The following is a 23,819-nucleotide window of genomic DNA, read 5'->3' as shown; positions in this document are numbered from 1 at the left end:
GGGACGTGCCGAGAGCCTGCAGCTGTGCGGAGCGGGCGGGGAACACGAGCAGTAACCTCCCCTCCCCAAACCAGGAGACCAGCCGCGCTGGCGGGGGCACCCTTGAGGGTGGGGAGGCGGTGATCAACGCGGACCTGGGGCGGGGGACGCAGCGCCGCCGCCCCCGCTCTTCCTCCCCTTCCTCCTCCTCTCGCGGCCGCCGCAAACTTCGGCGGCGGAGGGGGCGAGGCAGCCCCCGCTCTCCCCACCGCGGCAGCGCCGGGCCGGGCCGGGCGCTCCGCGGGCGCCGAGGGGAGCGGCCCCCGCCGGGCGGCAGCGCCGAGCCGGGACGCGGCTCCGCACCCCGCGGAGCGGCGCGGCGCCGCTCGCCCGGCCCAGCCCAGCCCAGCCCCGGAGCCATGCCGCTGCCGTGCCGGGGCTGGACGCTGGCGCTGCTCACGCTGCTCGTCGGCTTCCTCATCTTCGCCGACATCTCCGAGATCGAGGAGGAGAGCGGGTAAATGTCCCCTTCCCCTTCCCCACCGCGGGGGACAGGGGCGGCGGCGGCGGCGAGGGAGGGGGGCTCCGGAGAGTTTCTTTGTCTCCGGCTCTCCCGGTTTCTTGCCGCGCCGAAGTGGGAAGGGAGCTCGCTCCGCTCTCGCGCAGCGCCGCGGAGCCGGCGGCAGCCGCGGGCGGGACCGCCCCGCCGCGGGGCGAGGGGCGCGGGGCGCGGGCGGGCGCCGCGCCGCCGGCCGGGGCAGGACGGGGCGCGCCGGCGGCGGAGGACGGTCCCGGGGGGGGAGCGTTGGAGCAGGTGTCGGTACCGGTACCAGTCCCGCTAGAGGTGTTGAGGTACCAGTAGCAGTGCTGGAGCAAGTACCGGTACCAGTCCTGTTAGAGCTGTCGATCCAGTAAGATGCTGGAGCAGGTGCCAGCTGGGCTAGGGATGCTAGAGCAGGTGCTGGTCCGGACAGGGACGTTGGAGCAGGTACTGGTCCATTTAGAGATGCTGAAGCAGGTACCTGTCTGGAGAACGAGCAGTACTTGGGTGCTTCTAGACCGAGGGGGTAGGAACCGGTCCATAAGCGGGATATTGGCACAGGCAGCCGGCTGGGGATGGTGGAACGAGTTGCAGCCCCGGGGGAGACTGGGTGCTGGTGTCCAGTCCAGATGGGCGTGGTGGAGCTGGGACCATGCTGTAGGAGTGCTGGAGCAAGAACCCATGTGCGGAGTGGGAGAGATGGAACAGCTGGTGGGCATGGCAGAACAGGGACCAGCCTGCAGGTGAGGGAGCAGGCACCATTGAGGGGTGTTGATGGAGCAGGCTGTCCGTTTGGGTAGTGATAATGGAACAGGGACCACTGCAGGCAGGATGGGAGAGCTCAGCCTGCCGGGCTGTCCCCAGGCTGAGGCAGAGTGGCGTTCCCTGGCATGGGCCAGGGGCTCCATGATTGCCCCTTCCTGGTTCACCTGAAGGTGGGTACTTACCTACAGTGCCCTGTATGGCAGGGACAAAAGATGCCCTAGGGCTGTGGAGGGGAGCAGGAGGCAATCCCCTATTCCATCCTAAAAACCCTGTGGGCTGGTTGGCAAATTAAGGGCTGAGAGGAACAAATACGGAGAACAGTGTGTGCACTAATTTGAGAAACTCACCACAACAGAGGACAAGAAAACAAGTCGAGTAATTGTAGTAACATGAGGCGCGCTTGCACTAATGCTAAAACGGTACAAGGTCTTTCTTTCTGCGTGGGAACAGATGGGATTGCCCACTGTGTTGCATCAAAACAAATACCTTGCACTTGCCTGAAATTATAAACTAAATGCAGTGATGTTTGTCATTCTTTCATTGTTGTGTTGTATTGGGTGTCATGGGCAAGAAGTGCTTAAAGGCACTTGTTTCTGAGCAAGTAACATCCTGTACCAAACTGTAGGTTACTCGACTAGATGGATTGTTGCTTTGTTTTGAGCTGGCACTATCCATATAATAAGGAAGTGAAATGCTTTTAAAACGTCCTCCCTACTGGACGGACTGCTCCAATCTCATCACTTTCCTCCCATCTTCTCCTGCTTCTGCTTTTTCTTTTCCCCTCATCTGCCTGCTAGATCTGTTAAAACTTGCTGCACCTTTGCAATCTATTCTGTTTTGCTATTCACTTGTCCTGTTATTCAGCCGAGTTCATTAGGGATTCTCAGTGTTCTTCTCCTCCTCTCTTTTCTATATAGCGTATGGAAATCGGTTGTTTTGCTGGCTGCTTATCTCCAAGTCCTGGCATCTGAGTTTGTTGCTGTAGTTCCTCCAAAGAAGTACTGCCAAACAGTTCAGAGGCAGAGACAGCAAAAGGGTCAAGTGAGTTCTGTAGAAATAGCAGATAGTCTGTTATAATATCACATTTCAGAATGCAGTGCATCAGTAGTTTGCAAAAAGAACCTCGTGGGATAAACCCGTTCGCTACCCTACATAGTGAATGGTGGTGCTTCCTACAGTCTGATGCCCTCTGGTTAGTCCCAGGCCAGTTTTCATAGATAAGCTACTGCGTCAGCTGTCATTCTGATACAGGGATGCACAGAGCAAAAATGTGACCTTCTATATTAAGATGTAGTTGTTAAGTAGGGCAAACTGACCTTTTCTCTTGCTTTATCCTCTCCCTCCCCACACCCCGCTTCTTTTTCTCCACTGTTTGTCCATGTTCTCTGAAGTGGTCCACTGCCAAACACAGCAAGGGGCCAAACACTGTCCATCGTACAGCCTGAATTCTTAGAGCAGGAGTCTAGTACAAAGAGGATCTCATCCCTGCGTGCTGTCGCCATGCCAGTAATGATCAACGTGACAGTCTGACCTGAGTGAAGCATATTGTTGGAGCAATGTAGAAAAGCTGAGTGCCTGAGTCTACAGCAGTTAGGGAACGATGAGGGGTTTTCAACTTTTAGAGCTATGCGACACCAGCATATTTTGCAAACAGGAAATGTAGGTAAACGTTAGGAATCCAGCTCAAGAACATTTGGCTGATGGATACCATGGCTCAGTGTCCTCCCCAGCTCTCCTCCCTCACCACGCACCCACCACCACCTCTCAGGTCAGCTCAGCCTGTGCTGAGATGAAGGTAATGAGCCAGCCAGGTGTCCTCTGGCAAGACCATGGCACCAAGGGAGACTGGGAAATGCAAGCAGGTGCAACTCTTTTCTTCTTTTTCCTTGGCATTGAAACACTCTCTAATTATTGTGAGGAGCGAACAGCTTGCCCGCTTTTACACGTACCCTGCCCCCTGCCTGTGATTTGGATTGTCTTTGGAAGAATATGTCTCATGTGGATAGGAGCAGGGGGAACATATTTCTCTCACCTACAAATATTGAGAAATCTCAGAAACAAAGAACAAAATGTTCATTAAGTGCAAAATAGAGACTATATTACTAGCAAATGGACAAAAGAAAATGCTTTTTCCCCAGATAATAAGGTCTCGGCATTGCAGGTAAAGAGAGTTAGGAGCCAAGGGGAGTTATAGGTGTTCTGCTTGACAGAGGTTTCTGAGAAAGATGTGTGTTTCTTAAGCACTCCCTTCTTACTGCTCCAGATATTATTATTCTTCCTCCTGCAGATGGGAGGTACTGAGACAAAGAGGTTAAATGACAAGTGTCAGGGCGACGAGGAGAATTCAGCAGTTTCCCTTCGCGATGCTGTTGCTCTCATTAGCCTGTTCTCTAGCCCGGCAGCCGCACCTGCACGTGGGTTTCCATCCTGCTATATCCATGTCATTATATATATATCATCTATCCATGTGTCATCTGAACCGCGTGCTCCCCCGAAGTACAAAGCTTTGATATTCTGGGACGTCAGTGGGTAGGCAAGTCTGCTCGTCCTGCTCGCGCGCTCACCGACGTGTGCTGCCTTGGAGAAGTATTGACGTTTCAAACGGCTCCGGCACTTTGTTTTCAAATGTGCACCTGGTTCCGGACTGCTGAACTTTTTCTGTAGCCCCGTGGCGCCTACCTTTTTCTGAATCACTCTAGATAGACTCTTTTGTTTCCTTCTAGGAAACAAAGGACACATTCATATCTGTCTTGGGGAAAGCTAATGCAATTGCAGCCGTTTCTTGCTCCACCTCAGGAAGGAGGAGTGGGACAGACCTCTTGCCATGGAGGAAGATGAAGAACTCAGCTTCTAGAGGCATAATTATTGCCAGCAAAGAGGAATAAAATTCTGCTTCGTGGTGGAAGTTGAAAGAGACTCTTTTTGTTATGCATCTGCTGTAGCAGTTCTGCAGGGGTCTGTCTGTGTCCTGATTGTGTGTAGAGGGAGCTGGTGACCCACTGCCACCAGGTGACTTCTCAAATTGATGCATGAGCCATCTTAGGGAGTACTTGACACTTGGTAATGATTGGACTTAATATCAGCCAACCTTTTCACTACTAGTCCAGACAGTATGCCTTTCCATCTCGATTACAAAAGGAATCATATTCTGCTCTTTCAAGCGATGAACTAGAGTATCAAATATTGCTGGCCAGTCTGGAAGCTTGTGTTAGATTGCCACTTTTTCCTCGTGTGCCCTTTTCTAATACCTGCCTTTCAAAGTCTCAGGGATACCACAGAGAGCCGTTGTGTCATTTACAGTGACTAATGCGTTTGCGTGCTCTGAGGCCACTAGTGCGTTGTACTTGTAACACTTCTGTCTAAGTTGGTCCATGGAGTGTAAACATCATACTTAGATCTTTCAGGCTGCAGCTTACTGTGCTTGACCCACAGTCAGTCTTAGGCCTACTCTATGCCAAAATGCTGTGTTGGAAAAAGCTATGTTCTGCTAACACACACTTTCATGTGCTCCCACAGCAAGTGCGTATCAGCCAACAATTATATTGGTCTGGAGAAATATTACTTCTCTGGCTAACAGAATGCCACAGACACCATATAATGGTCAATGTAAACCTAGTCAATGGACAGACCTTTGTACCTTTTGGGCACAGCAAGGCTCTAGCAAAAAGCCCAGCATTGGGCTGGAAATAAGACCAATGCTGGGGCACTGATTTGGGTAGGAAAATATTTGGTGGAGGTTTTACATGTGACTCTTCTGATAGTAACTTGAATTCAACCATCCATGAGCAGCTCTCCTTCTTCTCCATAAAGCACTCTTTTGGCTCAGAAGAACCCCTTCTCCTGCTAACCTGCTTAGGCAGGAATACACATGCGACTGCCACAAAGAGAAAGATGTACAAAACCTAAATGCTCCTCCCTAGAGCAAAACAAAGGAGAAGAGTCTCCTTAGTTTATTTTAAGCTGAACTTCATGGGAACTGCAGGAACGGGAGACCCTGTGAGGAAATAGCGTCTGGCAGGAAGACTGGGAGCAGCAGGATGAAAAGCACTAGCAGATCTGAGTAATCCAGTGGAACAACACAAAATTCAGGGGCATGAATGTAATCAGTTCATCTATGGGGTCTGCAGTACAGTTGGTGACAACTTCTTCAGTCTAGTCCTGCTGGTCAGCAGCTTGCAAGATGCCAAGAAGGGAATTTCTGAGTTTGTGAATGAGGAACGATGGCAGCGCTTTGGCTATGGTAGAAGGATGCACTGTGGATCCTATGCATTAGGCAGCCAGTGCTTCTTTGAGGCAGAACTGCCAAAGCCACAGCTAGTCTCACTCCCAGAGAGTGAAGCTATGAAGAGAAGAAAAGCATCTTGGATAAGTACAGCAAGCTTCCCTTTTGCCCAAACAGGCTCTGTATTTCCCAGCTCTAACCCCGCAAACTCACACTTTAAATTTGGAAGGAAGTGAAACCTTTTTCTCCCTGCAGAGAACAGAGTTGCAACTGTTGGTTCATTTAGCAAAGGCTTGTTGAGCAGCTAACCATGAGGTTAAGCGATTCAGTCATTAGTGCTACTGCGCCCACTCTGCCATGCTACTGCTGTCATTCTGGGGAGAAAGCAAAGCCCTGGGACTCCAGCCAGCAATGACACAGCAGGTCCAGTTACTGAGCGTGAGCCTTTCTGGCCTGTCCCAAACCAGGACAGAGTTTAGCTTTTTCTTACTTTCTGTGCTTGCATGCCTGTATCTCTAGGTTAGATAGCACCAGTGGTTATTCTGCTTGCACATCTGTATACTTTTGCCTACCAAATGCTAAACTTACCTTTGATCCTCTCAGAAAAAAAATTCAGCAGGAGCTCCCATGTCTCTTTGCGTGGTCTTCCAGATTGCAGATGTTTTGTTTTTATCAGCCCTGAGACCAGCACTATATAAGTACATATACAAGTACTGTAATTTAGAAATAAGTAAATAAAAAGACACTTCAAAGACAGACCCCTTTTAATTGCCTCTGTCATTTGCTTTCTCTGGGCTGGAGTCACCCTCAGCAACAAAATATAAGCCCAAGAAAGTCCCTGACATTAGAAACTAATTATTTTGCCGTTTTTCTGTCTCCTTCCCCAATTGCCTCTGCAAGTGGAGTGGAGATCCCTGGCCCAGTAAGTTAACTATGGGAGCAGATTCTTCAGGTGTCCCTCAACAAATACCATGGCAGAGCAACCTGATGTTGAGGGAAGGGAGGGAAAAGAGTGTTTTTACAGCTCCTTTTTCTTCACATTCCTGCTGTAAATCTAAACAGCTCCCCATCTTGGCTAAGCAGCAGCCTTGGTGGTGATGGCCTTGGGAGACGCATCCTCATCAACAGCGGCAAGGCTGGCGCTGATGGGAAAGCAAAAAAGGTGATCCAGGGAGAATGTGTTCACAGCACTGCAAAACCTGCCTGGGTATCTATGACACTGTGGAAGGAGCGGGCAGGCTGGGAGGAGGAAGGAAGATGCACTGGGAGGGAGGCACATGGAGAAGGTGCCGAATGAGTGGGTGGAAGAGGGCAGAGCAGTGAGAGAAGATACCAAACTCGGTGCACTGCCTTTGGGAAACTTCAGCAGGAGAGGTCCTGTCCCCTTCTGCACTGTTGGCCCTGGGATGATCATTATCCGTGGGTGTGCTGCTATAAGGCAGTAACACCTTCTGCTTTATGAACGCTCACCTTTAGCAGTGTGTTAAGCAGTTTGATCCCACAAACTTTGCCAGTTCTACTATTGACCGGTCTGAGGCTACTTGTCTATGCGGTCTTTGATTCATCGAGCTGGTTGCTTGCTTGCTGGGTCAGCTCCTTTCAAATTTAAGTGCTGCACTCTTGCTTGTTGTTACTGCAAATAAATTCCTTGCTATTGCATATGGCAATCCACTGGGAGTATCAAAAAAAGAAAAAACAGGCTGTCCCTCACCATCCACCACTTTCTACGGGCAGGACTGCCTTTTAAAGCATATATATTGTTACAGTCATGACTCAGTTTTGAAGTGTTCTCTCAAGGCCTCAGTCGAACAGCATCACAGCAGGCTCTACATAGTGCGCTTGTGTCTGGCTGCTCCAAATCGATGGATAGTTATTCTGCTGCCACCTGTCACCCCACAGCTAAGGGTTCACCTTCATCCTCAGGAATATAATTCAGCTCTCAGCAGGCGGCTACAACAGGGAGATGAACCTCACTAAGGTTCATCATTGTCATAAGGCATCTCCAGCACCTTTTCAGACACCCAGAAGCATACTCAACTGTCAACCAGCAGCTGCTCAGTTGGTAATTAAACTTTTCCTTCCTGCTGCCTGGATTTCCATGGTGTAGCTTTATGAGCCAGAGGAGCAGAAAGCATGCCAGGCTCTGAAATGACTACTGTCTTTTCAATATTTGGCATCTGGGCACTGCTATCAGAAGACTAAGTCCCTGTGAAGGCTCTGGACAGTTGTGTTACTGGTGATGGCCTCCAATGGCTGGCAGATAGCTTAGATGGTTGTCAAGTGCTGGCTGCGTGGTGCAGCTTTCAGGTGGTTGTTTCCAGTGCTCTTTCTGCAGCCACCCAATGTCACTCTGAGGATACCTGTGCAAGTAAATTGCACCAGGAGAATATTGCTGCCCCGGGGGAGGTCTTCAGCATCTCTGCTGATGGTGGAAGAAGAAAACATGAGACTCTAGGTGTTCTGAAGAGCTACGCAAAGCAGTGGGAAAAGCAGACAAGAATTAATATTGTGGGAGGGTAACCCTGTCTGCTCACAACCCTTTGGACGTAGTATTTGCTTCCCATGATGCACCATTCCCATTTCCTACGGGAGCCACTGGGATTTTTCTTTGGGATGCCTCTTGGGACACAAATGGTCAGAGTGACAGGATCTGGCCACAGGACAATGCTATACTGTTTGTGCTCTCCGATAGCTCTGCTCTGTTGGCTGTGAAAAAAAAAAAAAGATCTCGGGAAAAGTATATAGTGTAGATGTGTTTTTTAAGCAGTGATGCTTTTGACTTTCTAGGTCTTTGCTAGATTCTTGTGTGTTTTTCCTTCCCCTTTCCAGAAGAGGAAAGCTAAGTGCATGCATGTACACACTCCATCCTGAGCCACTCTCTGAACTGTTTTTGTCTACTTCAATGTCTTCGTCTTCGGTGGATGTTTCATTAATATAGCCCAAAAAGTTTAACTGATGCCAGGAATAAAGAAAAATAAATGGAAGACCCGATATGAGGGAAGGAGTAAGGTTCTGTACACAGGATGTGGAGAGATGTAGCATGTGAGAGATTTCACCTCTGCAAGCACATGAGTTTTATCAGTGACAAAATAAGAGCATCACGGGGTATCGAGTCAGGCTGTGCTGACTCTATGGTGAATGTGTGTAGACGTGAAACATGACACTCTACAGGTTCAAGAGAGCCTTTCCTGGTCTCCGGCTGGCTCAGAGAAAGAGTGCAATAGCTTGGGAACAGAGAGTGGGAGTCCTGGAAATAGGTCTCCAGCAGGTGACTGCTGACCCTCGTGGACAGTCTTAACCATCAGGCTGCACTGAGGGATCTCCTGTCTCTAACAGATCCTTCAGAGTGCATATTTCCAGGTGGGGCCAGGGGTTGCAGTGCTCGTTCCCCCAGCGCAGAGTGATCCCAAAGCAGCGACCTCGTGACAGGCTGTTGCAGGATCGTCTCCCGTTGCCTCCTAATTCTTTCGACTCTGGAGCAGTGACTTTCATGCTGATTCTTCACGGGTTTAGTCACGTGAGCATTTCAGCTTAATTGGCTTATTTTCTATTAAGAAATAGGCAAACTTGTGTGTCTTGATGCCTGCGTCCTCCACGTATGCTCGTTATTACGCACAGTGATTTACAGCAAGGCAGAAATCTTGGGGCCAAACTCTGCTGCAAGTTACATAGGAGTCAACGTGGAGCCGCCTCACCACAGCCACCATCTGGCAGGTAGGGCTGTATCGCTGCCGAGTGCCTGCAACCTTCCCGTGTCGTTGTGGCCAAAGGGAAGAAGCCCGTGAGGTGGGTGGTGTGACGGAGGTGGGATTGGGGCAGGGGAGGAAGCAACCAAATTAGTGAGGCTCTTTTGCGTAAGACTGACAGATCTGCATTTCTCTGTCAAGGGAAACAGCAGCTGCTGTGAACGACAGGGAGGCCATCGGCTAGCACTTTTACACCAAGTCGGGATTTCTGTATGAAGTTACACCCCCAGCTTGGCAACACAAGCACTGCCCCTGTGGCTTGCTCTCCGGAAGCTGCACCAGGCTCACAGCATGAGCATGGTAATTTCCCCGAAACCCACAGTCTCTAAAATTTGGTTGTATGACTTGATAGAAAGAATGAAACTTGGAGCTCTAAAAATAGTACCTGATATTTAGGAAGTTTTTGACACCTAAGCTGCCAAGCTGTGACAATATGAACAAGTGAGATTTTAAACACATCGAAGTGAGATTTCAAATGTCTCATCAAGACATACTGTAGGATCCTTCATCCTAGCAGAGAAATGCTTTAAAAATCCCTTCTAAATTAATCCCTAAAGAGGGAATCTTGTTTGCTGGGAGAGCGTGAGCTGGCAGGACTACCCGATGGCCAACACCTCTTTTAATCGCAATTTCTTTCACACCCAGTAATGAAAGCCTGAGAAGCAACTGTTGAAATGTCACAGGGAATAGTTTGCAAATATCAAATGTCCCGGCTCCTCCCGGTGTATTATGAAATGGGATACAGGACCGTGAGCAGAGAAATGAATCTGAACACTTCATTTCTGGGATGCTGGGAAGGCTGGCATTAGGAGGGGCACGCAGATATCTGACCTCCAGGGCCAAAAAGATCTCTCTGCTCCCATCACTCCTCTCCTAACTTTGGTTTTTGTTTCTTTTGTGAGTTGGCCAAGTACTTGCGGGGCTAATCAGGGTGCTAACAGCCGGGCAGGTTGCTGGCAGCGCTCGGCGGGCTTTCCTCCTGCAGTTCTGCCCATCGTCCTCTGCAGCCTGGCCGCTGGAGCCTGCGGTTGTCCCCGGCCTGGGCCCTGCACTGCACAGCGTGCATGCCTTAGGACAGGAAAGAGAGCACATGCGTTCCGCACGGGATGTGTTGCTGTTTCCTCTCTCTTTAATGAAACAAGCCAAAGCCCCAGAGCTAGAGATGATGAGAGATAATGGCACTGAAGCATTACCTCTCCTTATTTTGTTTCTTCTGTTATATTAGGTCGTTTTTTTGGCTACAGGTGGGCTTTGACCCATACTCCTTGGAAACCAATCAAGTGTCTATGAGAAGCCTTCAAGGTGACTTGCTGATGAAGAGGGTAGGGTCCTGTATTTTCAGTGAGACCCCGATGTGCAGGTGGAAAGCCAGGATGTAGTCCCCTGGGAATCCTGTTTTCGAACCTCTTGGGCTTGGTTCCTTGTCCTTTTGGGCTGCTAGGGCTCAGTTGCTTCTCCTTCCTAAAGGACTGCTTGGAATTGTAGCACTTGGAAGCAAGTTCCGTTTCATAGAGAGCCTGGAAATGTGGCAATTTTCTTCCAAAGCACTGAAATAGAGTTTGCTGCCCTGTGTAATTATTCTGCATATCTCAGCATAAACATTGAATTTCAGAGAACAAGAGGGAGGATTGAAACCTGTATCCCAATCCAAATTTCACAGAGCTGGTCTCAGTGAATCCTGACCTCAAAGGCCTCTTTGAGGACTAAAGGAGCGTTGTGGCTTAGCTTAATGACTATGCTGCCCTTAGTCAGCAAAATGAAGTCAGTCACTTAATAGCATGGTCAGTGCATCCAAACCCATCCATAACAAGGCAGCAAGCAGGTGCAGGCTAGTCCCTGATTTTGCAAGGTATGGCTTATGATAATGAATGCATATGGGATTATATATCATTGTAAGCATAAGCAGAAGCAAAAATATGTATCGAGTTTCAGAGGAAGGGGGTTATCTGTATTTCATTTTAGGTGACTGGGCAGCTCATCCCTTTCTCCGAAGCTCATTTAGTTACAATGGCTACGTCTAACTTGCCATGAAGCAATGTCCTTCAGAGGGACTGTAAGCGCACAAGGCTCTGCATTTCCCGCATCCCCGACGTACGCAGCTGTCTCTGAGATAGCTGCTGTATTGAGAGAGCAGTGATTTTGGGAGAGCGGTCTCTGGCCAGGCCTGGCATCATATTTGTGTGCTCTTTAGATAAAAAATACTTACTCTGATCTTGAGGACTACATCACAGCAATACTTAAAAAGCAAAATAAACATTTTTTTTTTATAGCAATAGACTGTCTTATGAATACAGGCTGCAGCTATTTCAGGAGCCCAATGGCTGTATGTGTTTTCCAGGCCAGTGAGACCTTTTCAGACCAGTTCCCATGGCCTCCCCACTGTATATCCTGCTCTCGCACCCACCAAGAGGGTATTCGCACCTCTGCAAGTGAACAGCACTTTCACAGTGACAAGTCTGTTTTAAGCCAATAGTGCCAATTCCTATCCTGGTTTGTGAGGCTGTCATTTTTGGTGTCATGGGCCAAGCCACTTAACCCCCACTGTCTCAGACATAAAACAAGGATAATAAAATGTACCTACCTCACAAGAACGTTGTGAAACTTAATTAGTAGGTGTTAATCATTTGAACTCCTCAGATAAAATTGTGGCACTCTGAACTCTCTTTCTGAGGAATTCAAATGAATAAATTTAGTTTAACAATCCTCCAATGGATTGTGTAGCTATTATCTCTATTTTATGGAGTGGAGGAGGGAGAAGAGGAGATCCTAGGTAACATGACTTGCCCAAGGTCAGGCAGGCAGTCACTGGCAGAGGTTTTGTTCTGCCAGAAATGGGCTCTACAAATGCTGCAACACAGGCTTTCAGTTAGGGCTGAAATTTTCAGCTACCTTATTGGTACCACTCATGCATTTTGTGCCTGTTTCCCTTGTGTATTCTCTGCCACAAATGCTTGGGAGAAGCGGGAACTGGAGGTGGATATTGTAAAATATCCATGGAAAACACATTTTGAAATTGTAATTTGGAGAATATAGATGTGTAAAACTTGCTGTTAGGGTTCCAGTCACCCAAAGAGGCTGTGTGACCTACTTGTTCAGTCAAAGCAGCTTTGATTTCATGTGTCAAAATGACTCAAAGCAAGACTAAACTATACCTAGCAACAATTAAGAGAATCGTTTAAGAAGTGGGAGCAATGAAGAGAGGACCAAAAACCCTAAAAAGCCCACTCACTGTGAATGAAAAAGTCTCCACGTAACTGATTTGTCATAAATTATTTATTCGAGAGAATTTGGATCCAGACCGCAAGATAATTTTTCTTTCTCATCTGTCTGATATATGAATCAGTGCCATTTGACGTCTGAGCACAGAATTTTCTCGCCTATGTAATATCTTAGATAGTCCAAATTCACCCTGAAAATCTCAAAGCAAAAATAAGAAAGACTGGCATAAGCCAGAAATATTGTGCACTAGCACATATAAATGTGACTTGTCACTGGAAAACATCCCAACAGAAGTCAAAAGAAGAGTGTTTTGTAAATAATGAGATTAGGAGGCAAGTTGGCACTTTGTGGGGCTGGCTATACAATCAGACTGATAACAACTAGATTAATAAGGCAATTCAATCTAAACATCATGTAGCACTAGGAAGCTTTTCAAAATCAATGCCTATCTGTGCAATTTTAATCAAGGCTGGTCTTTGCCTCTTGATGCCAAGAGATTTGGAACTGTAGGTCAGCAGAGGTAAAATAAAAAGGGGTGACATTTTTATTTTTTTAATTGTTCCTCTTAATTACTGCCTTCCATTTCTTAATGCTTTCCTCTTCTGAAGCAGGGGAGAAGAGGTGGGATGGGGATATTTATTTGCCTGTATGGGTAATTATGAGTTTAGCAGCCTCTGGAAAACATCATGCCTGGCTAAACTACAGGTATTTTGCGCAACAGATTTGGCTGACTGGTACCCACTGGAGGTTGAGCAAGGTGGTGCCTGACAGGGCAATATACCCCAAGGTATCATATTTGCATACATTATGTTTAATTTGCAAAAGGAGATTGTAGGGAAGTGTCCAAAGGCTGCAGTGTGGGACAGAAAAGCCAAAAGGCCGATGTCGTGGGAGCATTTCAGGATTCACTAGACTAGCTGAGACCTTCAGCCAAGTATCATGCCCCAGCTACAGGCAGTATCTGTGACTCAGAGGCAGGCTGAGAAAGCCATGACACCAGCTTGGCACAGGGAGCAGTTGCCCTGCCAGCATCTCAGATGCCTGCTGAGAGCATCCTCATCCTCTGTGTCAGACGCTGGCCTGCGGCGGTGGCCGTGACCAGTGTCACCTCGATGGGGTCTAATTGGTAAGAGGGACCATGTGGGAGGGAGGGAGAATAGCAGTGGAACTGTTGGCAGGTGAAAGTTTGCTTGAATACTTCGTGTGGCCCCTTTCTGACCTTAATTTGAAACAACACCAAGCTGGGGGCAGATGTTGATGGGAAAGTATCTCTGTGGCCTCCTTGCATGGGTTCAGTGCCTGCCAAGTGTTGCTTTGCCCCAGATTTGTGAGCACTGGATCCACCTCCACAAAGAAAAAAAAAAAAAAAAAAAAAAGGTCATGAATATTGGTGCAATGGGTGTGGGCATGAGTTAAATGAGCAAGTGAGCAAGAAGGATCTGTGAGAAGGACTGTGGTTCGTGCTTCTGCCCATCACTAGCCCCTCTGTCCTGAAGGATCTGGGGTCATTCCCACTGGAGAGACATCTCTGCAGAGCTGATGGGGGATAGGCCATGAGAAGCAGCATCAGTCTGTCCGACTATATGTGATGATCTTAATCCTCTTGCTGCAGAGATGCTTTGAGTACCTGTAAAGTGGAACAAAGTCCTGCTTTGTTGCTGGAATATCTCGTGCCTGGGTTAGGGGAACAGCAGAGCAGGCGAGCTCAGTGCCGTGATGCTGGCTTGCCACATCCTACTTTCTTCTCTGCTGATGAGCTTTCCCCTCCACGCTCACATAGGGTAGCTGTTTCACATCATAATAAGGAGTAATCTAATATATACCCACTCAGTGAGGAAGGCTGAATTTCACTGCCCTCTTGGGTAGCTGGACAAGATGCTAGAATTAACGTGCCAGCTCTGCAGGTAGAGCTTAGGCTGCCCATGACAGCATACCCAGCTCCATTTGCGTTACAGTATTTTGACAACTTTTTGCTTTTGCAGTGGAACAAAACAGATGCCCCTTGATGTGCTGCTCCGCTCTGCTACCTGCCAGCAGGGGATCGAGGCAGCCTGTCTCCTTTCCCCATAGCCTCCAGAAAGAGAGAGCGCTGAGAGATTTGCTTTGAACAGCAGCTGGACGTGTCTTCATCACATTCAGCATCACCAGCCCCTGAAACTAGCCTTAATTTCAGAAAGAGACATGCACAGACCTGTTGCCTGGGGCATGTAAAGCTAGATTGGATAAATACATTTGAATAATTTGCTGTGATGCCTAGGATCAGTCCTGCCACTGCCACAAAACATGGACAAGGTGGGACCTAACAGGTCTTCTCTGCTTCATAATTTCTGTGATTTTCCTTTCACAGAGATAGTGAACCAGCACTTATTCAAGGAGCATCATTTCTTTTTCTAAGCCCTTAATCCAGTCCCTATCTGTCTTACAGCAAGTGTGAAGGAGTGTGAATCCCATTTGGAAGGCTCTTTCAGAGATGTGTTTGAAAGGATGCGTGGTTTGCACACTAATCTAGCCAGCTCCCACCCCCTCCGGCGAACCCCATTAAAGCAGAGGCTTGTTAAATGCCAGTAGGCTTTAGGAATAAGCTAGTCTCGCTGTTCCCCTGATACACCAAAAAATGAAGCAGCACACTGACTCTCAGGTTTGTCACAGGAATGAAGACACTGTTGGAGGAGAAAGCTCTCCAACCTGAGAGTAGATGGTCTCCCACAGGAGTCAGGAAAAGGAGAACCATCACGGGTTCCCAAGGGTTTGGTGTTAGCAGTACCGAGGGCTCAGTTCAGAATAACTGGAATTTGCATCACATTCCCCAAGTCTGAAAATCTTTTTGATGGTACCGAATGTCCACACACTATATTTCTTTTTGTTTATGGCTCATGCATTTGGGATGGTATTTCAGGACTGGTAGAAAAACAGGCCCCTGAGATGCATTTCCAGTAAAGTACATATTTCAAGATAACAATATTTCTGCTGAAAAGGAATTCATTTCTCTTGATGAGCATGTTCATTTAGCTATCTGTACGATGGAGGCAATAAAACAGAGCAGTGAGAACGCTGGCTATTAAAATGTGTCCAATTAGAAGTCCAGCTTCCACTCAACATCACTAGAGACTGGGAGACTGATTCTTTGTGACCCCTTTGAAAACAGCAGGCTAGAGCAAAAATGGGCTCTACGGCTGACTAGATTCAGACCAATACTTGCATTTATTTTTCTTTTAACTGAGGATTGGCAAGTCATACGAGTGGCACTTGTTTCTGAAACGGCTCACAGGCTCTGTGGGGACTGGAACTGGGCCTGGACTGGGAGCCAGGAGAAGCTGCGCTGTGAGGACAAGGTCCCTGCAAGTCACCCAGGAGGCAGGTGGCTTCTTTTGGATAAAATGGAGATTTTAGTCAGTCTCAGCTGAAAGCCCAAGCTAAAAACAGGTCCTGTCCAGATCATTTAGCTCAGTCCTCTCCTGAGAAGGACAGGGGAAGTCCCTTGGCAAGCTAGAGATAGATCTTCTACACACTGCTACCACCTGATTCCTATAAAGCAAGTAGAAATGTATTTAATGCATTAATGCATAACCTGTAGGCTGCATGCTGCTTTGACAACTGGGACCAGATGTCTGTGATGGCTGGTTAGAGAGTGCAGGTATTATTAATTGGGCTGGTTAGGAGCTTTTTGCTGGAATGATTTCATGGTCGCAGTAGGGTACCACTAACGAAGGATGTGAAAAGCCCTTCACAGGTGTCAGGACATCTCCATCCTGGATGAGGTGGAGCAACTGGCACAGCCCTATCTCCGTTTGGAGCTCGTCAGACCTGGATCTCTTGACTGGAGAACAACGCTTTGCAAAGAGGAGCTGCGTTTATAAATAATGCATTTCCTTTGTCTTGCAGGAGTTCTGGAGGCAGAGGTACAATCAGATCAGCTGTGAACAGCTTACATAGCAAATCTAATAGGTTTGTAAATTAGATTTTGTGTTCATTTGTTTTTGCTGTAAGGCAGCTATTAATCTGCTTCTCCTCTTCGGTGGATAGTGCTGTTCTTATTTAGCAAATGTATCTGTTTCTTTTCACTTCTGCTTTGCATTTTCTTAATCGTTTCTCCCCCTCCTTTCCCCAGCACAGTGCAATAATCATTTACAAATAACCAAGGATCTGCAAGTTGCTGTGACTGAGAGAATGGGGAAGAGCGAGTTACTTATTGTGAAAATAAGTCAGTGATAGAGTTGCCATTTTTGTAGTTTTATTATGTGCTATCAGAAGAGAGATCTCTGACATCAGAACTTCGGTTTTATCAAAATTCAGTTCAGTAACATTGCTCCATTTTAGAGCAATTTCATGGCGTCACAGCTTCATTTGGTGTCCTGCTGTGTTATTTTTACAATTATTTCATGTTATTCCAAGATTACAAAGTGATACATTTTCAGTACATTATTTTTTACATAATTAAGTACATTAGTTAGTTGCATAAATTACTACTGAAATTTACATTTCAGTAGTGACACTACTCCAAAAAAAAAAAAAAGTGATGTCATTCTGTGATGACATCACAACACATAATCCAAACACAGAAAATGTCATGGACAAAACCAAAAAAATCATAGTTATTCGAAAGGAGTTTTTTTACCCTATTCCTTCAGGATTTTTGAAACCTTATAAATAAGCTTGCAAGACACAGATTAAATGGCAAAATGCAAAACTGGTAACGACCTCAACTGGCAGCCCCTGGAGAAGTTACATTGGCATTTTATACATAAAATCCCACATGAGGATGCCGGCAGCAGGCATTTATAAATACATCTCCTTTCCTTTCTAAAACATGACGTAGTGCGAGCCCCAAACTGTCGTCAGGAAAGCCCGAGCTCACGGGCGCCCAGCCCGCCTGGGCGCAGTGTCCAGGAACGACACCGCGGGCCCTGTCTCCCCGCTTCTTCTCTTCATGTCCCCTCTAGCTCTTTTGCCTTCATGGGGTTTACATGCCGCTTGTAAATCTATTTATTTACAAACCGTTCCCCAGGTGCAAAAGGCCCTTTGCACTGCAGAGGGAGATTCCCTTTAGCTGGCAGCAATTGCTTTGGCTGTGTGTTTTTCGGAGTGCTCTGGAGTGTGAAGGTTTTTTGGGGATGCAGACACATGCGCTGCTTCTTGATGAAATGCTTGGGTATTCTCTTTGGAGGGCGGCTGGCTGAAATGAAATATTCAGAGGCTCCCGTAATTTATGCCATTTGATGTAAATTGCATTGAAGTGCTGGGGCTTATTTGCTTCCTAGAGCGGGGATTACAACCTGGGATCTCCCAGCAATCATCTCCAAGCAGCAGCATGAAAGTGTCTGACTGCTCTTCGTTCCCCTGATCATTGCTGGGCCTGGAGCAGACAACAGAGACGACGAAATCCTGTTTTTCTCTTCTAAACGGGAAAAAGTTATCAGAGAGCCGATCTCCTGCTTGTTCGTTACAGGGTGCTTGTAGATGGGACCCAATCTCACAAACAGCAGCCAGTAGCTCAGCTGAAGTCATCTCTCCTTTGGGTGGAGTCGAGGTTTTTTAACCCACTTGGGGAGCTGCGCGGGTGGATCTGCGCTGGGGTGTGTGGGTGGGACCACACGGGAGCAGGGTGGCAGCTATTTTCTGCCTATCAAAGCTGTCAGTGAATTTGGGTCTCTGTGGGGCTTCGTGGTGTTTTGTTTGTGAGCGTACATGTGCAAATCTCTCTTTGCAGAGTCTGCATGTGTTTTTGCATGCGTGCGTTTCCACATTTAGATATTTAAGACTGTGTTTTATGTAAACCTATGTCTGGCTGTAAGTCTGTGTTTGTGGAAGAGAGCAGGTATTTAAGAGTTTGTGTGTGCTTAAGGGTAGCAGAATATGAATAGGCTTTCTTTCTTTGTTCAGGTAATAACTACAATTTTACTTTTCTGATGAAGTTTGAGTTCCAGCAGCCACAGCCGAAGAGAGTGATTAGAAATGCCATTGGGATGCTAACGGATCCTGTCTCTCTCCCTCTGTCTTTCCGTTCTCTAGAGCTGAAGTAGTAACAAATGATTCTTCGTCTCCAGCTGTTGTTGACAGAAGTAATGAAAGCATTAAGCACAACATTAAACCAGCCTCATCCAAATGGAGCCACAACCAGACACTCTCTTTGAAGATCAGGTACTGGTAATTACCTATATAGGACAAGAGACAGATTTGGTCCTCTCCAGTGCAAGCTGGCAAATTGCCTCTGTATATCATCTAAAGAAGTCAAAAAAGAAATAAAAAGTTTATCGCCTGCTGAGCTAGACTTCATATCTGTAAGTGATCGCCTGGAAATGAATTCCCAGCTGAACCAGCTGGCCTTGCACTAGCAAAGCGAGAAGCACTTGAGCCCCCAGTTTCCAGGCCAAGTGGAGTGAGTGCACGATGCCGGTTTGCCTGATGGGGGGGTGGAAACCCACTGCCTGGGAGGCGAATCAATGACCCTTGCTGACCAGCCATGACCAGCCATGCTGGTGTGCCTGGAAAGGGGTGCATGAGGAAGGGGTAGCATTAAGATGGAGATCTTTTCCCAGCCTACTTTGGGAAGGGCATTTTCACATTCCTGCAGGAAATAGGCTCCCAGAAGCCATTCCTGGGCTTCAGTCTGCTTTGCGATCAGCCTCTCTGCTGCCAAGATAGGGAGTAAGGAGAGGCAGGAGGAATTAGTTCATCTTGTGTAGAAGCCACATCATGAATTATCTCTGAACCTGACCTGAAGGGGCTGTTTTCATTCCTGTCCTCAGGAAACAAATCTTGAAGTTCCTGGATGCAGAGAAGGACATTTCGGTGCTGAAGGGGACGCTGAAGCCTGGGGACATCATCCACTACGTCTTTGACAGGGACAGCACCATGAACGTCTCCCAGAACCTCTACGAGCTGCTGCCCCGCACGTCGCCCCTGAAGGGCAAGCAGTTCCCATCCTGTGCCATCGTGGGCAACTCGGGGGTCCTGCTCCACAGCGGCTGTGGCCCCGAGATCGACGCACACAGCTTTGTGATAAGGTAGGGACCGTGTTCTGCCACCCAACGGGGTTACCCTGGGCCCTCACAAAGAGTGCAGACCGCTGCAGACACACGCCACCGCTCACGGGCCCCCAGGGCACGGTTTGAGAAGATTTTTGTTCTTCCCTCACTCACTAGCTGTTGCCATTGCTCATTGCAAGTCTAGGAGCCACGTCAGGGAATAAAATATAGGCCTGAAAAGTGGCAGCATGTGGGGAGGGTATTTTGTGGGATCAGAGAGGTGGAAAAGGGCTAAAACACTGATCCACTCACCCAGCACCGCTGCAAAGGGGGCCTGGAGGACAGCCTAACCTAGCTCAGCATTGAAGCCCTCTACCCACATGTATGAAGCCCACCCATGCCAACTCTTCCACCCACACTCAACACCAAGTGCTCACTGTGTCCTTGCAAATACCTGCATCCTTGCAAACATCTTTTCACAGTGCAGCGTTAGCCCCCCAGTGCTTCGTTACCTCCCGGCTCCCCCAGGCCACAAGCACTCCCTCTGTTTTCCTACATGCTTGCCCTCTAGCAAACTAACCTGGCCCTGGACTCTCCCATTGGATGCAAGCTCAGCTCTTCCCTGCATCACCTCTGCATCCCCAGGAGCATCGGCAGCCCCACGTGGTGCTCTGGCACAGCGCTCGCTGCGTTCTCCAGCCTAACGCTCCCCATCATCACTTGGCTCCCAGGGCCGATGTTCCCGCAAACGTACTGCCAGAGTCTGCCCTCCTCCTGGGCACGTGCTGAATTCACCAGGGAAGACACTTAAAGGAGAGAGGAGGAGCGTCCCTGACGCCCCTGTAAATCTGTTAGCTGAGGGGCTGGAGGAGGCAACTGATGATTTATGTATGTGCCGACATTTGCTTTCTGGCAAGTCTATTACGAAGACAGACCAATCCATCAGGCTCACAAAAGCAGCCCCCTGTGCGACGTGTGAATGAGGATAATATCACCCCTGCCCTCCGGTCAAACCCAACTCTTCCAGCCTGCCTGGCTGTTAGCAGCTCCATCCAGCCCTTCGGGGATGGTTCCCTTATAGTATGTATTGTTAAGTATAACAAAAGCGAGTAAAGGAAAATGTAGCTTATTGCAGTTCTGGCAAAGTCCAGGCTTTGTGTTAGGCAGCGAAGTCCCAGGGAAAAAGCTTTACTTGATATAACACAGAGTAGGAGTGGGGTTTTGAGTGACTTCTCTCTAGCCGCGTATACTAGTGCACATGTTAGCTTGCATGCTCTCTTTCCAGCGTGGATTATCTGATCCTCCCCTTCCAACTGCATCTGCCTGAGGAAGGGTTGTTGTGTGCAGCCTTTTCAGCAGGGCTGGTGATGACCAGCGATGGCTTCTGTGTCCCAGGATACATCATTACTCTTCAGATCCACTGTTTATTTTCAGTGATTTTTACTCATGCAGCAAAGATTAGAAAGGCTCCAGGGTCCCAGGTGTTAGTAGGTGGATATTCTTCATACCGTTCCCTCAGTTTCCCCATCTGTAAACAGGGAAAATAGCAGTAATGGCTGATTATCAAGACAGATGGTTAGGATGCCATCCTACTTGTTAAATACTGTAATTTCACTGTAAAACACCACAGGAAAGCATGCAGTGTACAAACATGCAAGTACCCTCCAATTTTTAACATGTTGCTGGAGCATCTATCAGCAGTTCGCAGTGTGCCCTGCTCCCCGCCCCAGCTGCGCAGCCTGGCCATGGCTTGACATAATTACTTGGCCCCCAATCAACCAGAGGAAGAAACAGTGCCTCACATCCCGCCTTGAGGAGCAGTAGGAAACCATCATATAACGAGGGCAATTTGTTGGCAATTTCTGCCGAAGCCCCCTCGGCTTTTTGTCCCCCACTGGGCCAGCCTGCGGCAGGGACCCCGTGTGGCATGAGAGCTTGTAGCCCAGGAGCAGGCAGAGCGTGCACGGGAGGCAGTGTGCATGCCCATATCCACGTGCACAGCTCAAGAGAAGGCACCAATTAAAACCACAGAAAGAGATTTTTGAAGGTCATAGTCTCCAAACAGCCCAACCCCATGGAGACCACAATCACTGATAGCCCTGGCACCCTGCTTCTGCTGGTATCATTAGTGCTGCCGGTGCCGCAAGGTCTGCTGTTAGCCGAGAGTCACCGGTGGGGGGAAAGGGACTTAAGGTAGTATTTTCCCAGCAGGGCTAAAATTAAGGACTGCAGGAGCTGCGTTGTCACTCCTGGAGAGAAAGGAGGCAGTGCTCTTACCAGATGTCTCTAATCCTTGCAATTTTAGCAGCTCTCTGCATGTTACAGAGCAGCCATGGACCTGCTGCAGATAGGCAGAGACCCTTGGCTCGCACACAGGGCCTTAACCCTGTCTTCTGTGGTCAGTCAGATTCAGCTGCGACAACTGGGAACCTGCTAAAAGAAGCAACTGGGACCTGTCTGTTTCAGCTGGTGGCACCTTCCTGAAGCCCCCTTGTCCATCCGGTGGAGGTTTCTCCTAACCCTCTGTGCTGTGTGCGACACCAAGGCCACCTGGGTGAACACAGAGGGCTCTAAGTCTAATCCCGCAGCACTTGCTATCCTGCTGCTCTGAGGCAAAAATAGACATTTACAGTGGCGAGCATTTTCCTTGTGTGGGGAAAGCAAACATAGGAGGCTTGTTGCAATGTGCTATTTTTTAATTCTGCACTGGTAGAGATACAGATCCATATAAACCCACTCACTATACACCAAAATTACATACTTTATAAGTACTGCTGCAGAGACCTACACACGCCTATGCTGGCACATTGAGGAATGATGACCTTGACCTTAAGATGGCTCATCGTTACCAAATCAGAGCCCTTCTAATTCGCTGCAAAGACTTCTTTCTCCTCCTCCTTCATGATCACTGCCTCTGTTCTTAGTGGCCCCGTCAAAGAAACCGTGCATGAAGCACCTTTTCTGGGGCTGCCAGGCAGGGTCTGGGGATATGGAGCAAAGCATGAGCTTCCTTAATGTCTTTGTTGTGCATTTGCCCAAGGAGTGATAATCAAAAGGAACTTTGTGTTGAGGAATCAATGAGCATTCCTAATACTTTGGTTCTTCCATCTTAGTAATCTTCTGGACACTGCAGATGTTCGTGGTGGTTCTGGGTTGTCATTGTCCCTGTGCAGAGAGCCCATGGCCTAAGGGACTGGCCCACAGCTCTGGGAGTGCTTAACCAAGCAGATCAGCCCAGGTCCAAACCCATTCTGAAGGTCAGCTGTCCGCACAGTCCACATGTGAGCTGTGCTCAGGGTGGGAGATGGCACACAGCTAGGCGATGGCTGCCCAGTGAGTAGATGAGCCCGGCCAGATCTACAGCGAGCCACAGGGGATGTGAAGGAGATCTCTCCTAGCTGCTGCCTGGGCTCTGCAGGGATGCTCTGCAGGTGCTATGCAGAGGTGTCACTCTCCAAGTAACAGGGCACATACCTTTTGTCAGCCTCAGCTTTTGGCGTCAAACACCCCTAATGTTTACTGTTGCCCTCTCTGAAGTCCATTTTAAAGGGCTAATCAGTGTTTCCCCTTGTAGGTGCAATCTGGCCCCTGTCCAGGAGTACTCACAGGACGTGGGCATGAAGACAGACCTGGTGACTATGAACCCTTCAGTCATCCAGCGGGCCTTCGAGGACCTGGTGAATGAGACTTGGCGAGAGAAGCTGCTGCAGCGCCTCCACAGTCTCAACGGCAGCATCCTCTGGATCCCAGCCTTCATGGCCAAGGGGGGCAAGGAACGAGTGGAGTGGGTGAACGAGCTCATCCTGAAACACCACATCAATGTCAGGACTGCTTACCCCTCGTTGCGCCTGCTGCACGCTGTCCGAGGGTGAGAGCATTTCTATATGCTCATAGCCAGGATTTCACCAGCTTCTTGAGCAAGAAAGCAAGGGGGTTGTGCTGGAGGCAAATGTCACAAGCTGTTTCTTTCTGCAGCCCGTGAGGAAGACTCCATGGGCAAAGGCTGGTCCCTAGACAAGAACTGGAGACTACCTTGCAAGCAAGGCCTTGCTCTGCCCTTTGAACATGAAGTCTTTTAGATATGAAATACAGTGAGCCAGGAAACCTTTCACTAATGTTCCCAGCTCCTATGTCTGTCAATGTCTTGTTGGTTGTAAGCCTGAATTTCAGACCATGACAACTTCCAAACCTACAGCTGAGGCTTTCCTTGCAGGAATCTGTGTGTGCTGATTAGCTGAGCTAGAGACAAAGTTTGTCACCTTGTGTTTGAGTCATGTGTGTGGGTTTCACACAGCTTCCTACGTCAGCAAGCTCTTTGAAGCCTGGACAGCTCAGCAGTGGTAGAGGACTGAGGAGTGTTGGCTAGTAGCCTATGTGCTACC

General features: G+C 48.4%; 1 protein-coding gene across 2 annotated transcripts in view; it reads left to right on the top strand.

The window, feature by feature from the left end:
- Nucleotides 1–350: 350 nt before the first annotated feature.
- ST8SIA2 (ST8 alpha-N-acetyl-neuraminide alpha-2,8-sialyltransferase 2) overlaps nt 351–23,819 on the top strand; it is a 34,645-nt gene continuing 11,176 nt past the window's right edge. The window contains exons 1-5 of one of the 2 annotated variants that reach the window (XM_062583424.1): nt 351–496; nt 16,355–16,417; nt 18,482–18,610; nt 19,219–19,476; nt 23,012–23,305. In XM_062583424.1, the coding sequence (XP_062439408.1) occupies nt 399–496; nt 16,355–16,417; nt 18,482–18,610; nt 19,219–19,476; nt 23,012–23,305 (842 nt within the window). In that variant the 5' untranslated portion in view covers nt 351–398. Of the gene's footprint in view, nt 497–8,730; nt 9,222–16,354; nt 16,418–18,481; nt 18,611–19,218; nt 19,477–23,011; nt 23,306–23,819 lie in introns of those variants that run through there. The other variant, XM_062583422.1, reaches the window with a different exon arrangement.

This window comes from Rhea pennata, chromosome 10 (assembly GCF_028389875.1).
Source record: "Rhea pennata isolate bPtePen1 chromosome 10, bPtePen1.pri, whole genome shotgun sequence".
NCBI classification, from domain to species: domain Eukaryota; kingdom Metazoa; phylum Chordata; class Aves; order Rheiformes; family Rheidae; genus Rhea; species Rhea pennata.
This window is presented reverse-complemented; position numbering and strand designations above follow the sequence as displayed.